This window comes from Medicago sativa, chromosome 8, assembly GCF_051527215.1.
Source record: "Medicago sativa cultivar Bolivia chromosome 8, Bolivia_mono, whole genome shotgun sequence".
Taxonomy (NCBI): domain Eukaryota; kingdom Viridiplantae; phylum Streptophyta; class Magnoliopsida; order Fabales; family Fabaceae; genus Medicago; species Medicago sativa.
Window position 1 is genome coordinate 56,719,478 of NC_140756.1, and position 17,420 is coordinate 56,736,897.

Consider the following 17,420-nt stretch of genomic DNA (forward strand, 5'->3'; position numbering starts at 1 on the left):
CCTTATGTTTAACGGGTCTCACAATTAAGTTATACTTAATGTTCCATTAAACGGACTAACTATTCTAGGGACTTTATTATTTTGAAACAAAACAAAATCAATAAAGAAACGCCTTATAATTTATATTTTCACAATATATATATTTATATCAATATCATGATACAAAGCCAAACCCAATCAATATAGATTGGCTATTAGGGCTCACTCCAACACTTTTAGGTAATTAATAATTTATTTTACTCTGTGTGTGTGTATGTGATTGCTTGATAGTAAAAAAAATTTACGAATCAAAATTATACTCTTTGTTGAGAAACATGGCATCCATGAAAAGTAGAGAGAATGTTATAAAAAAACTTTGTATTGATAACTGTTCACAATCTTACAAAATGAGAAAGGTAAAGTAAAAGAGTACATTAAAGCCGATTTGTAGGCATCCACTAACTACTAATTAACACTTCTAATCATTGGCTCTAACTGGCTTCATGCTTAGACTCTTAGCTAACAATTAAACTAACTACTAATTGTTATATTCTTAACCGCCTCCCTCAAACTCAAGGTAAGAGAACTCTTACCTTGAGTTTGAATTACAAAACTAACACCAAAGGAAAAAATATAAGGTGCAGAAGTAAACAACATTCAGTTTCAGTTCAAAACTGAATCTGTAATCTCAGAACAAACATCAATAATTCAATCAAGAACCCTACAATTTGGTAATAACAACGGAAGAAAAAATATTTCATTGAATGACTAACACATTCGACTAAGATCGAATTGAAAAATGAAATCTCAAACACTAAAACAGAATTCGAAACACAAAACGAAGATGATCAGATAGTAAAATCGAAACCAAGTTGGAATTGGAATCACAAACCCTAAGATTTGGGGAAAACGAAAAATTTCAACCAATAGACTCGAATCAAATATGAAACTAAATCAGAATTGGGATTTCAATCAAGAAATGGGAGAAATTGAAACCGGAACTTTGAATTTTTTCAAAAAAATTGAGAACAGAAAGAGAAATGGAAAGTTGAGAAAGAAAATTAGAATGAGAAAATTGAATTTTCTCTTAGAAAAAGCAGCAAGAATAATTTGTTCAAGGTGGATACATATTTCCTCTGATACCATGTTGAGAAATATGACATCCATGAAAAATAGAGAGAAAGCTATGAAAAACTTTGTATTGACAACTGTTAACAATCATACAAAATGAGAAAGTTAAAGTAAAGAGGAGTGATATTTGTACAACCAATTCTGTACAACTTTTGTGACAACCACTTTTTTTCTATTCTTATTGGACAAAACCAACAGAGAGAGAGAGAGAGAGAGTAAAAAAACATGTGAGTATGAGAGAGAGGGTTGTTTCAAAAGTTGTCAAAAAGTGGTTGTACAAATATCATTTCTCTAAAGTAAAAGAGTACATTAAAGCTTATTTATAGGTATCTACTAACGACTAATTAACACTCCTAATCACTGGCTCTAACTAACTTCATACTTGACTCTTAACTAACAATTAAACTAACTACTAACTATCATTATTCTTAACCCTCTTTGTTTCAATCATGACATGCATATATATGCGTTTTAAATTTTGACATAAATTGAATAAAGCTTACTTTAGTAAATTTTGGTACAAATTATTTTATTAACTAATAATGGAACGAGGAATGATTGGTTATATATGTGCAGTAAGGCACTAAAATTCATTACCTCAAAATCACGGGAATTAAGCTTGCTTATCGTGAAGATGGTTGTGGAGGGCTTTGGTCTTCCAAAACAATACAGCTTGGATGTTGAAGAGCTAAATAGCTACAACGGTATACGGATGACTAAGTATGGAGTTTTTGAAGACACTAAGAATGATGATGTTGGCTTAATACCTCACACTGACAGAGGTACTATTGCTCTAATATGTGACAATGAAGTCCAAGGTCTGCAATTGTTACTCAAAACAAACAAGTGGGTTGACATAAATATTCCTCCAAATGGGTTTGTTGTGCTTGTTGGTGACATATTACAGGTAATCTATACATGTATAAAAAATATACCAAGTTTTGGTATAATCGTTTTTCTTTCATTTTTTTTTATTCGTTTATAATGTTTTATTTATGATTTTTTTCATTATTTTACTCAATCAAATAAACTTGACTGTGAATGTATATTTCAATTGTTTTTTTGTTCATCTTTCTTACACTAATATATGGTAAGTTGATACTAATGAATACGGATTAAATTCTCCTAAATTATTGATAATTAAAATGATTAATATAGGCATGGAGCAATGGGAGAATTCAAGCAGCCACACACAGAGTATTGTCAAGGGATAAAGAGAGATTGGCATTTGTACATTTCGCAGTGCCAAAGAAAGATATGGTCATTAAGGGTCCATCTGAACTTGTGGATGATGAAAATCACCCTCGTCGTTACCGGGATTTCGTCTATGATGAGTATATAAAGTATCAGTTTCCAACTGACGTGCAAAAAAAAACTGACATGCAAAAGGGTGCACTTGAGAAATTTGCTGGACTTTGAGTCTTATTATAAGATGCAAGGCAATATTCCTTTATGTAATAAATCAGAGTAATTGGGCTCACTTTTGAAATAAATTATATCACATTAATAACATGTATTGCCTTCATATAATGCAAAATAAGTTTATGTTATTGTGAGTTTCACTGTTGTTTATACTAACATATACTGGGGTGCTAGTGTGCGTGACTATTTTTTTTTCTTTCTCTTTTATTAACTAAAGGAAAACAAAGTTTAATATAAAATAGTTTAAATTGAACATAAAAGGGTTTTATATATTTTCGGTCTCTATAAATACTTAAAATTTTATTTTTAGTCTCTATTAAATAAAATCATATTTTTTAGTTCTTGTAAAATTTTCTGATTTCTCCAAAAAATCATAAATTTAAAACAAAAAAAAAAGCAATGAAGTAGGATAAACATAACTTACTTGTTGATTTGGTTAAAGTTGGTGAAATTCGCAAAGTTTGGGAGAAAAATCTTATTTGGGAAGTTGAAAATATGAATGTGTTATGTTTCCGTTGCTATCATATAAAACCCAAGTCACAAGTTAACTTATGCAGGGGCGTTATTGTCACTTCAGTTGGGAAAGAGTGAATTTTGATGGGAGAAGAGCAATATTCGAATGATATTTACACTAGATGGAAGCTGCTTTATTGTAATGTAGTGTTGGTATCCATGAATGGCAAGATGCATGCAAAAATAGAAACATGACTTTATAGCATTAAATGAAGAACACTTTTGCTTGAAACTGCAATGTGAAGCATTTCTCTCCGTCAATGACACAAACACAATTGAAGACAACTGTCCTCAGCTCTCAATCCCTTTCTATATAACTCAGGTAAACATTAGGTTTCTGAATCTGAACCCTAGTTTACTTCGCACACTCCACTCTTCACCAATGGATCCAGAGAAAAAGAAGAAGAAGGAGGATGAGAAGAAGAAGAAGAAGAAGAAGAAGAAGAAGAAGAAGAAGAAGAAGAAGAAGAAGAAGAAGAGGAGGAGGAGGAGGAGGAGGAGGAGGAGGAGGAGGAGGAGGAGGAGGAGGAGGAGGAGGAGGAGGAGGAGGAGGAGGAGGAGGAGGAGGAGGAAAGGCTGAGATGTTAGCCAAGTTTAATAACACGAAAGTAGCTCAGGTCACTAATCTTCCATTTATTCATTCATTCATTTCTTCATCTTCTAAATAATATCAATTTTTTTTATTGTTTTTGGTTTTAGGACCAAGCGCAACAAGCATCCAATGCTTCTAAGAAGAGCGAAAAGAAAACTGCAAAACGTGGTGCAGTGGTTGAGAATCCTGAAGATTATATTGATCCCGAGACTTCGTTTGGTGATAAGAAACAAATGTCTAGGCAATTGGCACGGAAGTATAATCCAACAGCTGTCGAGAAATCGTGAGTGCTAGCTAATTCAGTCGTTGTGGTTGTTAGTTCGTTAGTTAGTTACATTTCAATTATACGAAATGCTTATCTTTTAATGTTTGATACCATTTAGGTGGTACGAGTGGTGGGAAAAGTCCAAGTATTTTGTGACAGATGCTAGCAGCAAGAAACTGCCTTTTGTGATTGTGAGTATCTTTTCCAGCTTATTCTCATGTTGTGTCAAGATAATGTTGTTTCAATTTTTGTGTCTGAATTGAGATTTATACGTATCTATAATCCAACTGTGCTATAATTTTAGGTTTTCCTCCACCCAATGTGACAGGTGCCTTCCATATAGGCCATGCTCTCACAGCTGCCATTCAGGTATCTTTGATTTCCCATTTTCACATCACAGCTCTGTTTTGCTGTTTTAAACAGTTAATGCCAATGTCATATATTGCTTGCAGGATACCATGATTCGTTGGTGACGAATGTCTGGATACAATACTTTGTGGGTGCCCGGGATGGATCATGCCGGAATTGCTACACAGGTTTGATTTCCAACTTGAGATTGAGAAGATGATGCTGTTCTTATCTCTCTTGTAATTATTTATCATTTATTGTGGATTTTGTGTCGGGTGGTTGGTGAAGGACCACTTGTTTGGCTTAGGCTTGCATTCTAGGCTCATTGGGATAAACTTATGAATTAAGGAACTTACATATATATATTGTTTAGTGTAGATTCAACTATAGATGATTTTTGTTACATGCTGGAGATGCAATCTGCATTTTGAAGGATTTCTTATGTAATCAATGTTTTGTATTGAACTTGATTCATAAATATTTATTGGACGAGCTCCAATTTTTAAATTTGGCCCATGCTATGAAATAAGTCTAGCTCCCCCTGATTTTTATGTCCAGGTAGTTGTGGAGAAAAAGATAATGCGTGAGAAGAAACTCACAAGACATGATCTGGGTCGTGAAAAATTTATCTCAGAGGCATGTTTAGTTAATAATCTTTGCAGTCAAAGTTCTTAATAATTTGATGTTTGATATTTTCTCTGTTTGTTCTAACTCTTGTGAATATTTGTAAAAGCAGGTTTGGGAATGGAAAAACACGTATGGCGGCAAAATTTTGCAACAATTATGCCGATTAGGAGCATCTCTGGATTGGTCTCCTGAGGTAAATATGTAACCTAGTTAGTGTTTATACCACTGGTATCTCTCTCTATTTTTTTTTTGGATTTGTGGGGGGTTGAGAATCTGGTAAGATGGAAACAAAATGAACTCAAAAGAATTAAATAACAATCAATTGTGCTGCATGTTTATCCTAGTTACACCCTTATAAAACACTTGAGTAGAAATCGACATGAAGTTAAGATAAATGGCTATTTCTCATGCAATTTCACTGTCGTAGTATGGAAATTGACTTTCATATGTATCTGCATTCTAAGTCTCAATCTCTCTTTTCAGTGCTTCACAATGGATGACAAGAGATCTAAGGCTGTAACAGAGGCTTTTGTAAGGCTTTACAAGTTAGACCGTATCTATAGGTGAGGTGGATAAGGCAGTATGTATTATCAATATGTATTGTTTTCCATATTTTTCTGAGGTGCATAATAGTCATGGATGTTGATTCCAATTTTAAATTTATAGTTATGCTCATACACGATTTTATAGATATTCTTGATTGTATCCGAACAAGGTTTAATCAATGCATTATTGGAAACAATATAGTAGTGTACCTAATAAGTATAAGTATTGACTAATAATATTTACTTAAAGCCAAAGCAAATGTAATTGTGTCTGTAAGCGTGACTGTCTCAGATCTTTTTACTATATATGCCCTCTCTCTCTCTCTCTCTCTCTCTCTCTCAAGCTTCAGTGTAGATTAAAATATATTTAGTATAGTTGCAAACCGGTTGAACATAAAATAGTAAATCCCATCATATGTTTATTTAGATTAAGTCAAATTAAAATGTCATGCTGACGTGATACTGTTGATTGAGCTGAGTGCTCTGTCAATATTCTTAACTTCTTATATGACTCGAAATGACTCTTTTGCCGATATTCTACTCTTTCCTTTCATTTTTCTGTTTCTGTTGTATTTAGTTTTGGCTGTTCCGTCAACTTCTCAATTTCTTATACCACAACTGACACTTAACATTTTTATTTTATGTGCCTGTCATATGACTCTAAAATGTCTCTTATTTGGATATATTGCTCTTGTTTCTCATTGTTGCAAAGACGTACGGTTAGTGCATTGGGATTGTGTGTTACGTACGGTGGTATCTGATATTGTGGTATGTGATGGATGTACTTAGCCGTTTCATCTGATGGGTTGCATATGTAATTTATTAATGCAACTGTTTATTGCATGTAGGTGGATTATATTAAGATAGAAGAAAGGACCCTACTAGAGGTTCCAGGATACGACAAACTTGTTGAATTTGGAGTTCTACAAAAATTTGCATATCCTTTGGAAGGGAACCTAGGTGAAATTGTTGTTGCCACAACTAGGATTGAAACAATGCTTGGTGATACTGCTATTGCTGTTCATCCTACTGATGACCGGTACAAACAATTTCATGGAAAATATGCTGTTCACCCATTGAATGGCAGAAAGATTCCTGTAATATATGTGATGCTATCATTGTTGATCCAGAGTTCGGGACAGGTGCTGTGAAGGTATTCTCCATATTATTTAAGATTAAAAGTTCCATCTAAGTTCTCTTTCAACTGATGTTTGTACATGTTATGATGTTTTCTTTACTGCTTGCAGATTACACCGGCCCATGATCCCAATGATTTTGAGGTTGGAAAACGTCACGACCTTGAATTTATCAATGTTTTCACTGACGATGGGAAAGTAAATTCCAATGGTGGCTCAGAATTTTTGGACATGCCTCGATTTAAGGCCCGGGAAGCAATAACAGAAGCATTACAAAAGAAGGTATTGACTATTGTTACAAAAATCTCTTTCATATGAAACTTCTGGTGCTTAGACAACAGTCAACAAATATGTTACGTGGAAAACTTTTATTGGAAAGTATGGATGTAAGGGGGGATTGTGATTTTAATTATTTTTTAAAATGCTGCTTTCAATATTCTTTCGGGCCTTCTTCAAAACAAAAACATGGAAAATAAAAGGACTTGAACTGCCTCAACAGCAGGTGCACAAGGCAGCAAGTAAAAACAAGTGAGGGGTGTTCTAGCCGTTGTATTAGTATTTATCTCTATCTTAACTTAGAAGTTTTCTGTGTAATGACACACACAATAATTGGGCATTCATTTCATTGTTTCATTTGCTTCCTTTCATGTAGGGTCTTTATAGAGGTTCTGAAAACAATGAGATGAGCCTTGGTGTATGCTCAAGAAGCCAAGATGTTATAGAGCCCAGAATAAAGCCTCAGTGGTATGTCAATTACAATGATATTGCAAAGGAGGCTCTTCATGCTGTCATGGATGAGGAAAACAGAAGGGTAGAGATTATTCCGAAACAATATGTGGCTAATTGGAAGAGGTGCTTATATATTTCTTTTATAAATTCTTATAGCGAACAGCTACTGTACTTATTTTTTAGAGCATTCCTCTGAAATGTGGTCTATGATTTAAACCATAATGTTTGAGCCCACCCCTTATATAAGTTTTAACATCTCTAGATTCTGTTCAATTATAGTTTCATTATCTTTTTAATTTTTAGTGAGAAATGTTGAGTTTGAGTTTGAATGGTAGAGCTGAAGACTGAAACTGATCAGGCTGATGAAGAAGTATTGATATAGTCAATTCAATTAATTGTCACCGCTTCCTTTTGTGAAAAGATATAGAAAATATCTCGAAACATATTATTATATTGAAGATATTTTAGACTATCTTAGTTCATCTCTTAGGAGTGGTGTACATTTAATTGCTTCTAGTGATTTCTTTCCTTATAGTTTGGAGTCTATTTATTAGCAAAATAGAGGTTAGTGAATTGTATTTTGTAATATTGTTAATTATACAAAATATATCAATATTACATTTTATTATAGATTGAAAATACTTCTCTCTTTTCCTTCTTCCTATTCTATTAATGTCAACATCACTGGATTTTTACACTCAACCAAATATATTCGTCAAACACAGAAGGCTGTTATTGGAGTAGAGTCAACCTCTTTTTTTTGGTAAACGGAGTGGAGTCAATTTTATTTTAATCAAGGTGTATTACAGATGGCTGGAAAACATATGTGATTGGTGCATTTCACGGCAGCTATGGTGGGGTCACCAAATTCCTGCATGGTATGTTACTTTAGAGGATGATATACTGCAGGAATTGGGTGCGTACAACGACCATTGGGTAGTGGCAAAAAATGAAGAAAGAGGCCAGAGATGAGGATCTGGATAACCAAAGGTATAATGGAAAGAAGTTTCATTTAATCCGGGACCCTGATGTTCTGGATACATGGTTTTCTTCTGGTCTGTTCCCTTTGACTGTACTGGGATGGCCTGATGACACAGACGACTTGAGGGCATTTTATCCAACTTCCGTATTGGAAACCGGCCGTGATATCCTCTTTTTCTGGGTTGCTCGCATGGTTATGTTAGGAATGAAGTTGGGAGGTGATGTGCCTTTTAGCAAAGGTGAGGTTACTATCTTTCTGATACTCAGGTGGTATGCTCACATAGTAAACATTAACCGTGATTTTTAGTCATTGATGCCTAGGTTTTTTTTTTTTCTTTTTCTTTTCTGTATTTTAAATTAGCAAATTCATTAAGGCAGAAAAGAAGATTCAGAAAGTAGGTGGACTAGAGAGATCCTCTGTCATGAAAACATAAAAAGAAAACAAAGAGTACATCAATGAAGACCAATCTCTTTTTTTATCAATGGTCTTCTGACAGAAGTACTAGAATTAATGCTAACAAGATTACTTTGCATATTCAATTCACACGTGACATGTACATGAATTCCCATATGTTACAAACAAAATCACATACCTCTACCATATCTTGCAATTCAATTCACGTCTTGAATTCCCATGTACTTGCAATTCAATTCATGTATGTCACGGTGTTACCAAAAACCTTCAATCTTGTGCCGCACCTCCTTTAATCTTGTTTTAACGGATGTTTAGAAAAGAAGAAGAAGGAGGAAGTAACATGACTGATGTTTTTTTCTTTCGTGGAATTTTATTAATTAGGACAGATAATTAAAAGAGAAAAAATTCATTACAAAAGGCAATAGTTTTTATCTCTTCGAGTTTTAGAATCACAGACATAGTCCATAGGACATAATAAGGTTAGTTTTTTCTTTTAAAAAAAAGTTATTTTTTTCTGTATTGATTTTTTTCTTCAAGCAATTAATGGACTAGACCATCAGTATTGATACGCAAAATCAGAAGTAACATTTTGTGCTTTTAACCATCAATAGGAAAGCCGCTTAATTTTATCTAAAATTTGGTGAACCGAGTCTTCCTTATTGTTCTGGACCGAGCAAAGGTTCATGGACCCATTTCCATAGGCCCAATAACAACATGTCCAAATCTAGCGTTTGGTCCATTTTTATTCCCAACACACCCCTCCCCGCAAGGGGGTGTTCGGAGCAAACGGAGACTCATTCAAACCAAACGATAACGTCTCCCCACTTGACTCCCGTGAATCTCGCTCGGCGGTTATGATTCCCACAAATTTGTAATCGCGCACCGAGCCTAATGTGTACCTTACAACGGCTTATGCGCCTCCACACTATATAAAGGGGACTCTCAGCAGTCGTCAAGATCATATTCTCTCTAGTTGCATAAACGAACGTCGTAATTTAGAATTTTATGTTGATTGATCAAACTGAACAAAATAGTCTGAAACATGAAATGGATCCACGGAAGAGTAACCAATCCATTGACGAACAAGATACCATAAAGTGTCGAAGAAAGAACAACCAAAAAACAAATGATATGTCGATTTAGTTGCACCACAACCAGTCACACAAAGTTGTGAGTCATAATGGATAATGTAATGCCCGTCTTAATTATTTAATTAATTTAACGAAGTTTAATATATATATTTATATGTTTATATGATTTATAGATGAATTATGTGATTTGCAAGATTGATGTGAGGTATATGATGTTGTGAATTATTATGTTGAGTGACTTATTTTATTACTAAATAAGATAAGATATGAAAAAGAAAATAAAAATATTAGAATTTGGGTTGTGATGTGAAAAGAGTATTTTTAAAGGTGTAAAGAGAAATTAGAAGTGAGGTTATAAATAGAAGGAGTTAGGTTGAGAAAAGTTTTTTAGGCAGAACGTACGTTTTTGGAGAAAAGGGAGAAAAAGTCAGAAAGAGAGAAGAACAAGAGGAAGCTGTCGATTTTCATCTATAACCAGGTAAGGGTGAGACCAACTTTCAATATTATTACGGGTATAATTCTGTAGAATGAATTTAACATGATTAGGTTGAGTTTTGGTGAGAATTGGGATTAGGGTTAAAAGACCGATTTGATGATTAAACCATGAAAAGATGTTAGATTGATGCAAAATTAGTGTACAGACCTTAGATATACATTAGGGTGTTAATTAGATGCTGTTTTGGTGTTAGAATCATGAAGAGAGATGAAAAGTTGAAGTTTTTAGGTTTCTGCCCGAGCCTGAACTGTCATCGCTCGCAACTGCGAGCTAACCCAGACCGCTCGCCACTGCGAGCAAGACCTGAACTCGCAACTGCGAGCTGGACCTCCGAGCTCGCCACTGCGAGCTAAGTTACTCGCCATTGCGAGATAGACTGTTAGTTGCCCAACTTGTTTTCCATGCGATCCCTTCGCACGTGTATTCATGAGTTGATCTTAGAAGTAATAAGAGGGTTGTTTGGGATACTTTCAGAAATTCCAGGAGTCTGTTTAAGTGACTGAGATTAGTAGTGATGATGTATAAGAATTATTTATGATGCTTTATGATGATAAGTTGTTATGATTCATTTCCTTTAATGTTGATATGTTATTTTAAACACTGCTATATGCTGTAATTGTTGTTGGTTGCTGCTGTTGATTGTTAAAGTCTTGAAGTTGCATGAGTCGGTCTAAGTTGCAAGAATTTAAGAAGTCGTCCATGATTATGGAGTTGTATAAGATGTTCACGTTGTTGTCTAAATTGTAGGAGAGATTGAGTCCATTGCATACTCATTAAAGTTGGGGGCTTTAGGCCCGGCAGCCTTGTGCTCATTAAAGTTGGGGGCTTTAGGCCCGGCAGCCTTTGTGCTCAAACTACGTTGGGGGCTTTAAGCCCGGCAGCTTTATGCTCACATGTTGAAGAGCCTAATTACGCTCATTTATGTTGTTGAATGGTACCACATGCATTTGCATATCAAGAAGTTTCACGATGGTTTAAGTTGTTAAGTTGTTAAGTTGATAAGAGTTGCATTGTCAAGTTGAGTCGTGTTGTCGAGTCAAGTGTTAAGTTGAACATGATATATAATGATGATGATGTTTGATGATGGTATTTGATTATGAAATGATAATATGCTAAGTGATAAATGTTTGATATGTTAATAATGTTTTTTGTTGCCAAATGCATTTTAATGAATTATATGATTAATTTATTGACTGTGAAATCTCACCCCTTCTGCTTGAAAATGTTGCCCTTCGTATGGGTAACTTGCAGGTAATAAAGACTAGAAATGTTCGTGAGTGGACTCCTCACTTGTGTCTAGGTGCTCTGATACGTAACGGGATGGGGCTTGCTTTCATATCTATTCCTTACGTGTCTTTTATGAACTTTTTATGAATAAGTATTGAACCAAATTATGAGATTTTCTGATAAGGCCTGCGTGCAAAGAGTTTATTCATGTTGAACTATTTCCGCTGCGTATTTTCAGACTTTTATGATGTTGAACCTGGAAGGATATTTATTAATATCTATTATAAGAATTTTCAAGTAGCATGTGACATTCCGTTTAAGATTTAAATACTCTGATTTAATATGAAATTTTCATGTTGGGAAAACGGGGTGTTACAGATAATACCTCTGTTGAACAAGTTATCCTAAATAGGAAGCCTACCTTGAAGAAGACGTCAAGCAAATAAGGACACCTTCAAAGAAACAGCCTTATGCCAAAGAAAATCTGGATAAATGGAACGATCATGATGTTCAAAATTAGCCAAAAATTGATATGCACCGCTAATTGTATAGCTTGTTGCTCATGTCCACTGCTCCAATATGGCATCCTGCAAAGTAACATTAAGAAGTAATCTTCGACACTCCCCTACCAACTCTTCCTCCCACGCAAACAACCTCCTTCTCCACTTTTATGCCTCTCCCCCATCCGCCTAAACCTAACCCTAAAAGAAATCTCACCTAACCATGGGTCGGTCCACAAAAATGTATTGACCACATTGCCTAATACCGATGAGCATTGATGACGGAGCATCATATGATATTTTAGGCTATATTTTTAGTAGTTTTCTTTGCATATAAAGGAAAATAAGTTGTAATTTAGAGGATTTGTCAGTGGTTTGAGGGAAAAAATTGCATTTTTTCATTCGAGTCGTTGTAAATAACTTTTATCCTAAATCATGCAACTTCATAGGTGTATTGAGTCTTTTTAGTGAGAAATCATGTAAATAAGCAAAACAAGGCACCACATGGAGGATCATATATATGAAATTAATATCATTTACTAAAACACATTTATTAATTGGAGTTAATGGAGTAGTTAAATTTGGTGAAATTCAATAAGTAAGCGTAATATAGTGGAAAAAATAAATAAATATTGCATTGATATTATAAAGTGATAATTAAAATGAGATACAGATAGTAGTAAACATATCTATTTTTTTTTAAGGAAAACATGTCTATTTTTTTACATGAGCTTATAAATGATTGTCATTTATTGTTTTTACACACATAATAAGAAATGCAAGAAATAGAATGTAACATCCCAGACTGCTTACAGGATTGCCGACTAACCCCACAAACCAACACGAGTCTTTTCAGCATGCTTTGTCCTCACTCACATGCTTACCGGGAAACTTCCCGGTAGGTCACCCATCCTAGTACTACTCCAAGCCAAGCACGCTTAACTGTGGAGTTCCTATGGATTGAGCTCCCGAAAAGAAGATGCATCTTGTTGATATGGGTAGTACCTAACAATTCTTATAAGCCTTCCTTCAACCATGTAGTCCCATACCTACACGGCCTCCGGATCCCTCTCATTCCGATGTGATTCGGTTCCTCCTATCAACGTGGGGTCATCCTGTAACAGCCCGGTGGTCCGACTCATCCCGCTTAAGTCCGGGGCCGGCCTGGCTCCGCCACTGTTACTGGGCCACGTTGTGGGTGTTACATGCCCACCAGCTTCCGCCTGGTTCGTCCCCGAACCACACCGTACCGGGAGAGGTCTGCTCTGATACCAAGTGTAACATCCCAGACTGCTTACAGGATTGCCGACTAACCCCACAAACCACCACGAGTCTTTTCAGCATGCTTTGTCCTCACTCACATGCTTACCGGGAAACTTCCCGGTAGGTCACCCATCCTAGTACTACTCCAAGCCAAGCACGCTTAACTGTGGAGTTCTTATGGATTGAGCTCCCGAAAAGAAGATGCATCTTGTTGATATGGGTAGTACCTAACAATTCTTATAAGCCTTCCTTCAACCATGTAGTCCCATACCTACACGGCCTCCGGATCCCTCTCATTCCGATGTGATTCGGTTCCTCCTATCAACGTGGGGTCATCCTGTAACAGCCCGATGGTCCGACTCATCCCGCTTAAGTCCGGGGCCGGCCTGGCTCCGCTACTGTTACTGGGCCACGTTGTGGGTGTTACATAGAAGAAAAAAATAATTACATTATCAAATTTTTATTATTAACCGTCATAAATTCAAAGTTGAATATAATAATTTGAGAATAATATTTATATTATTAATTAAATGATTAAATTAAAAAATAATAATTAATTTTACTATTAAATAAATGATACAGTGAAAAATAATAATGAATTTTACGTCGAAATTGGAGAATGACATTTATTTTGAAACAATTTTGTTATTTGAAATGGTCAACAAATTATAAAAAATATAATAAGATATAATTTTTTTATGTAAGTAGACGAAATGACGATAACAATTGGAAATTCACACACAAGTGAAGGAGTCAGGGTTCGAACCCGGTCACAATGATCACCCTAGCAATTTCGGCATTTTTACCAGTTAAGCTAGAACATGTGGATAAATATAATATTATTTATGATTAATAAAACAAACGGTCCCAATAAATATCCATAATTTTGCTTTTAGTTCCTACAAAATAAAATTGCACTTTTTAGTCCTTGTAAAATTTTATGCCAGTATTTCAAATCTCTGTAAAATTCTCCATCAACATTTTTAGTCCCTATAACATTCTCCGTCAAAACGTTTAGTCCATAAAAATGTTAAAGGAAAATGTTACGGCGACTAAAAAGTACGATTTTTTTTCTATGGACTAAACACGAAATTTTGGATATTTATAGCGACCATTTAGTTAATTAACACAATTATTTACAACAAAAGCTAAAAAAAATTATATATACATATAATTTTTGTGTTAACTCTCCGGTTTCTAAAGGAAAAGGGTCCTCATAATCCCGAATTCAGCTGGAAGGTACATATAATTTGTTTGATTAATGTCAAACGCAACATATGCTAACGTAAGGTTATCTAGTTTTTTATGATTGTACATAAAATCAAATAAAAGATAAAATATAGTAAGTAATTATTAATTTCTTTGTCACACCCTATCTTTATTCATCCAAGAGCACATGGATGAGATCGTTTCCGATTTATTTCTTACCAAAAAATTATATATTTATCTGATCCTCTTACATTTTTGTGTCTATCTTATACATTTTTTAAAAGAATTCTAACTAAATGCTTGAAACATAGACTAAAATTACTGATAATAATATTATAAGAATAATTTTTTTCATAAAAAAAGTCGAAGAATAAATTATTGTGCCTAAAAATAACATTTTAAAATTTCAAACTATTTTTTTAACCTTTAATTATTTGAGCTCAGTTTTAAATTCAAGTTCATTTATTTTTACAAAATAAACGATTAACAAATCAAACCCATGATTTTGGTTTGGTAAAAAAGTAGTGAATAACCGATAACGATAACAAAGGAACTCATATAGAGTAGTGGATATGCTAACTGATAGATGGTAAGAAGATATATTGTATTTATAGTATTTGGTAAAATTAATGGTTAAAATATATATGTAACGAGTTAAATATATACTTTTAAGTAATATTTATTTTACAAAAAAAAAAGTAATATTTCTTTTGATTAAAAAATATTATTTATTTATTTTAATTGAAATAATAAGGGTAAAATTGACATAAAATATAATAATATATAAGCTCCAACGTTACTTGAACTAACTTTACAAAAAGCTTGCTCAAAAAAAAAAAAAAAACTTTACAAAAAGCACTATAAGCTACAAAAAAATATTTATTATAAGCTTGCGAGAAAACATTGTTATTAAACATGTATGTTATGGTTATATTAACTTATAAATAAATGTCATTTAATGTTTTCACACAATAATAAATGTAATAAGTAGTACTCTATTCGGTAATTATTATAAACAAAAAATCACTTTTTAAACTTATAAAACAATTTATACATCGTGTCTGTCTTATAGATCGAATACACTAATTGTTCAATGGATCAAAAAATTGAATTTTCGCTAATAATAGTAACCGAATTGAATAAGAAGATAATAAGTATTTTATCAAATTATCGTTATTACCTCTCATAAATGCAAACTCTAATATAATGCTTTGTGGGTAATATACAAAATTATTGATACAATTAAAAATAATAATATCTAGAGACAAATCGTTCGGAAGAACAATTCTTGATTGTATTTTATTTATCTATCGACCAAACTTTAGATTATTGAGATCCCATTTTTCAAGGAATTGGAGGATCAACACAAAAAATTATTTTATGATGCCACTTTATAAAGAATGGCATCAAAATCATACTCAGAATTTAGCTGCTCTAATCAACGACATTCAACAAAGTATAGCATCTCCCGATTCTAAAGGCGAGGACCTTACTATGGACACTGAAGAGGTTGAGAAACTTCATACTTTGTCGGCAAATATATTTTGGTTATCTAAGCTCAACACCGGTATTCAATGGCAGAAATCTAGAATCAATTGGTTGAAAGAGGGTGATGTTAATTCCATATTTTTTTTCACGGTTTCATGTGCTCTAGAAGAAGAGTGAATTCCATTGTCTCCCTATCAATCAATGGCTCTCAAATTGAGGGTGATACCGGTATCAGAAATGTAATTTTCAACCATTTTGCTCATTTCAGTGATTCTAATTAGGATAGGTCTTCTATAGAGAACTACTCTTTCAAAACTCCAACTAGGGAGCAAGGTGGAATCTTAAAAAAGCCTTTCAACATCGAAGAAGTGAAACAGACAGTGTGGGATTGTGATAGCTATAAAAGTTCGGGGCTTTATGGGATTAATTTTGGTTTCATAAAGGATTTCTGGGAGGAGCTCAAAGATGATTATATGTGCTTCATTTCAGAATTTCATCGTAATGGGATGCTTTCCATAGGCATTAACAATACATTTCATTGCTCTTATTCCAAAGGTTGAAAGTCCTCAACGGTTGTCAGAATTTAGGCATATCTCCTTGATTAGTAGTATGTATAAATTGTTGGTTAAGGTTTATCTAATAGATTGTGTTGCATCATTGGAAGCGTCATCTTGGAGCCCCAACCTACCTTTGTTCATGGTAGGCAAATTTTGGATGGAATATTAATTGCTAATGAGATTGTTGATGAGGCTCGCCGTTTGAAAAAACAATTGATTCTTTTTAAAGTAGATTTCGAAATGGCTCTTGATTCAGTAGATTGGCGGTACCTAAATGTCGTTATGACCAAAATGATTTTTCCTACTTTGTTGTGTAACTGGATTATGGAATGTGTTACTACAACAAATGCATCTGTGTCAGTAAATGGATGCCCAACAGATGAGTTACGTTTTGAGCGTGACCTTCGTCAAAGTGATCCTCTCTCGTCGTTCCTTTTCTTAATTGCAGCGGAAGGCCTTAATACCATGATGAATGCTCTAGTTAGTACTTATCTTTTCTATGGTTACAAGGTGGACGCTCTGACACTATTTGTACTTCTCACTTGCAATTCGTTGATGACACACCGTTGGTAGGTACTAAAAGCTGGTTAAATATTTGATCTCTAATGGCTCTGCTCATGCTTTTTGAGGTGACTTCAGGTCGTAAGGTCAATTTTCGTAAAAGCATGCTTGTTGGTGGTAATGTGTCTGACTCCTGCTGAATGAGGCTTCTACGTTTCTGAACTGGAAAATTGGTGATGTTATCCTTTTATACCTGGGTATTCCCATTGGTGGTGACTCCATGAAATTGAATTTTTGGAAACCTTTAACTGAGCGGGCTAATTATAGATTGTATGGATGGAAAAGTCGTAATTTATCTATGGATGGTCGATTAGTTCTTTTGAAAGTTGGTTATATCTTCTCTCT

The 17,420-nt window shown here is 34.2% G+C and overlaps 2 protein-coding genes and 1 pseudogene across 3 annotated transcripts; all 3 read left to right on the forward strand.

Annotated features, from left to right (window-relative positions):
- The first annotated feature begins 1,690 nt into the window (after positions 1-1,690).
- LOC146899775 (putative inactive 2-oxoglutarate-dependent dioxygenase AOP2) lies at positions 1,691-2,639 on the forward strand. Its single transcript, XM_085732986.1, has 2 exons — positions 1,691-2,017; positions 2,269-2,639. The coding sequence occupies exons 1-2, from the start codon at positions 1,745-1,747 to the stop codon at positions 2,527-2,529; spliced, it is 534 nt and encodes a 177-aa protein (XP_085589112.1). The 5' UTR covers positions 1,691-1,744; the 3' UTR covers positions 2,530-2,639.
- Positions 2,640-3,626: 987 nt separating this feature from the next.
- On the forward strand, positions 3,627-11,817 carry LOC146899776 (valine--tRNA ligase, mitochondrial 1-like; annotated as a pseudogene). Its single transcript, XR_015023216.1, has 13 exons — positions 3,627-3,662; positions 3,745-3,920; positions 4,021-4,097; positions 4,207-4,271; positions 4,355-4,438; positions 4,809-4,886; positions 4,987-5,070; positions 5,361-5,445; positions 6,135-6,190; positions 6,271-6,575; positions 6,670-6,840; positions 7,211-8,507; positions 11,522-11,817. The product of XR_015023216.1 is annotated as a valine--tRNA ligase, mitochondrial 1-like (transcript).
- Positions 11,818-16,754: 4,937 nt separating this feature from the next.
- LOC146899777 (uncharacterized) lies at positions 16,755-17,215 on the forward strand. Its single transcript, XM_085736854.1, has 2 exons — positions 16,755-17,045; positions 17,144-17,215. The coding sequence occupies exons 1-2, from the start codon at positions 16,755-16,757 to the stop codon at positions 17,213-17,215; spliced, it is 363 nt and encodes a 120-aa protein (XP_085592980.1).
- The last annotated feature ends 205 nt before the right edge of the window (positions 17,216-17,420 follow it).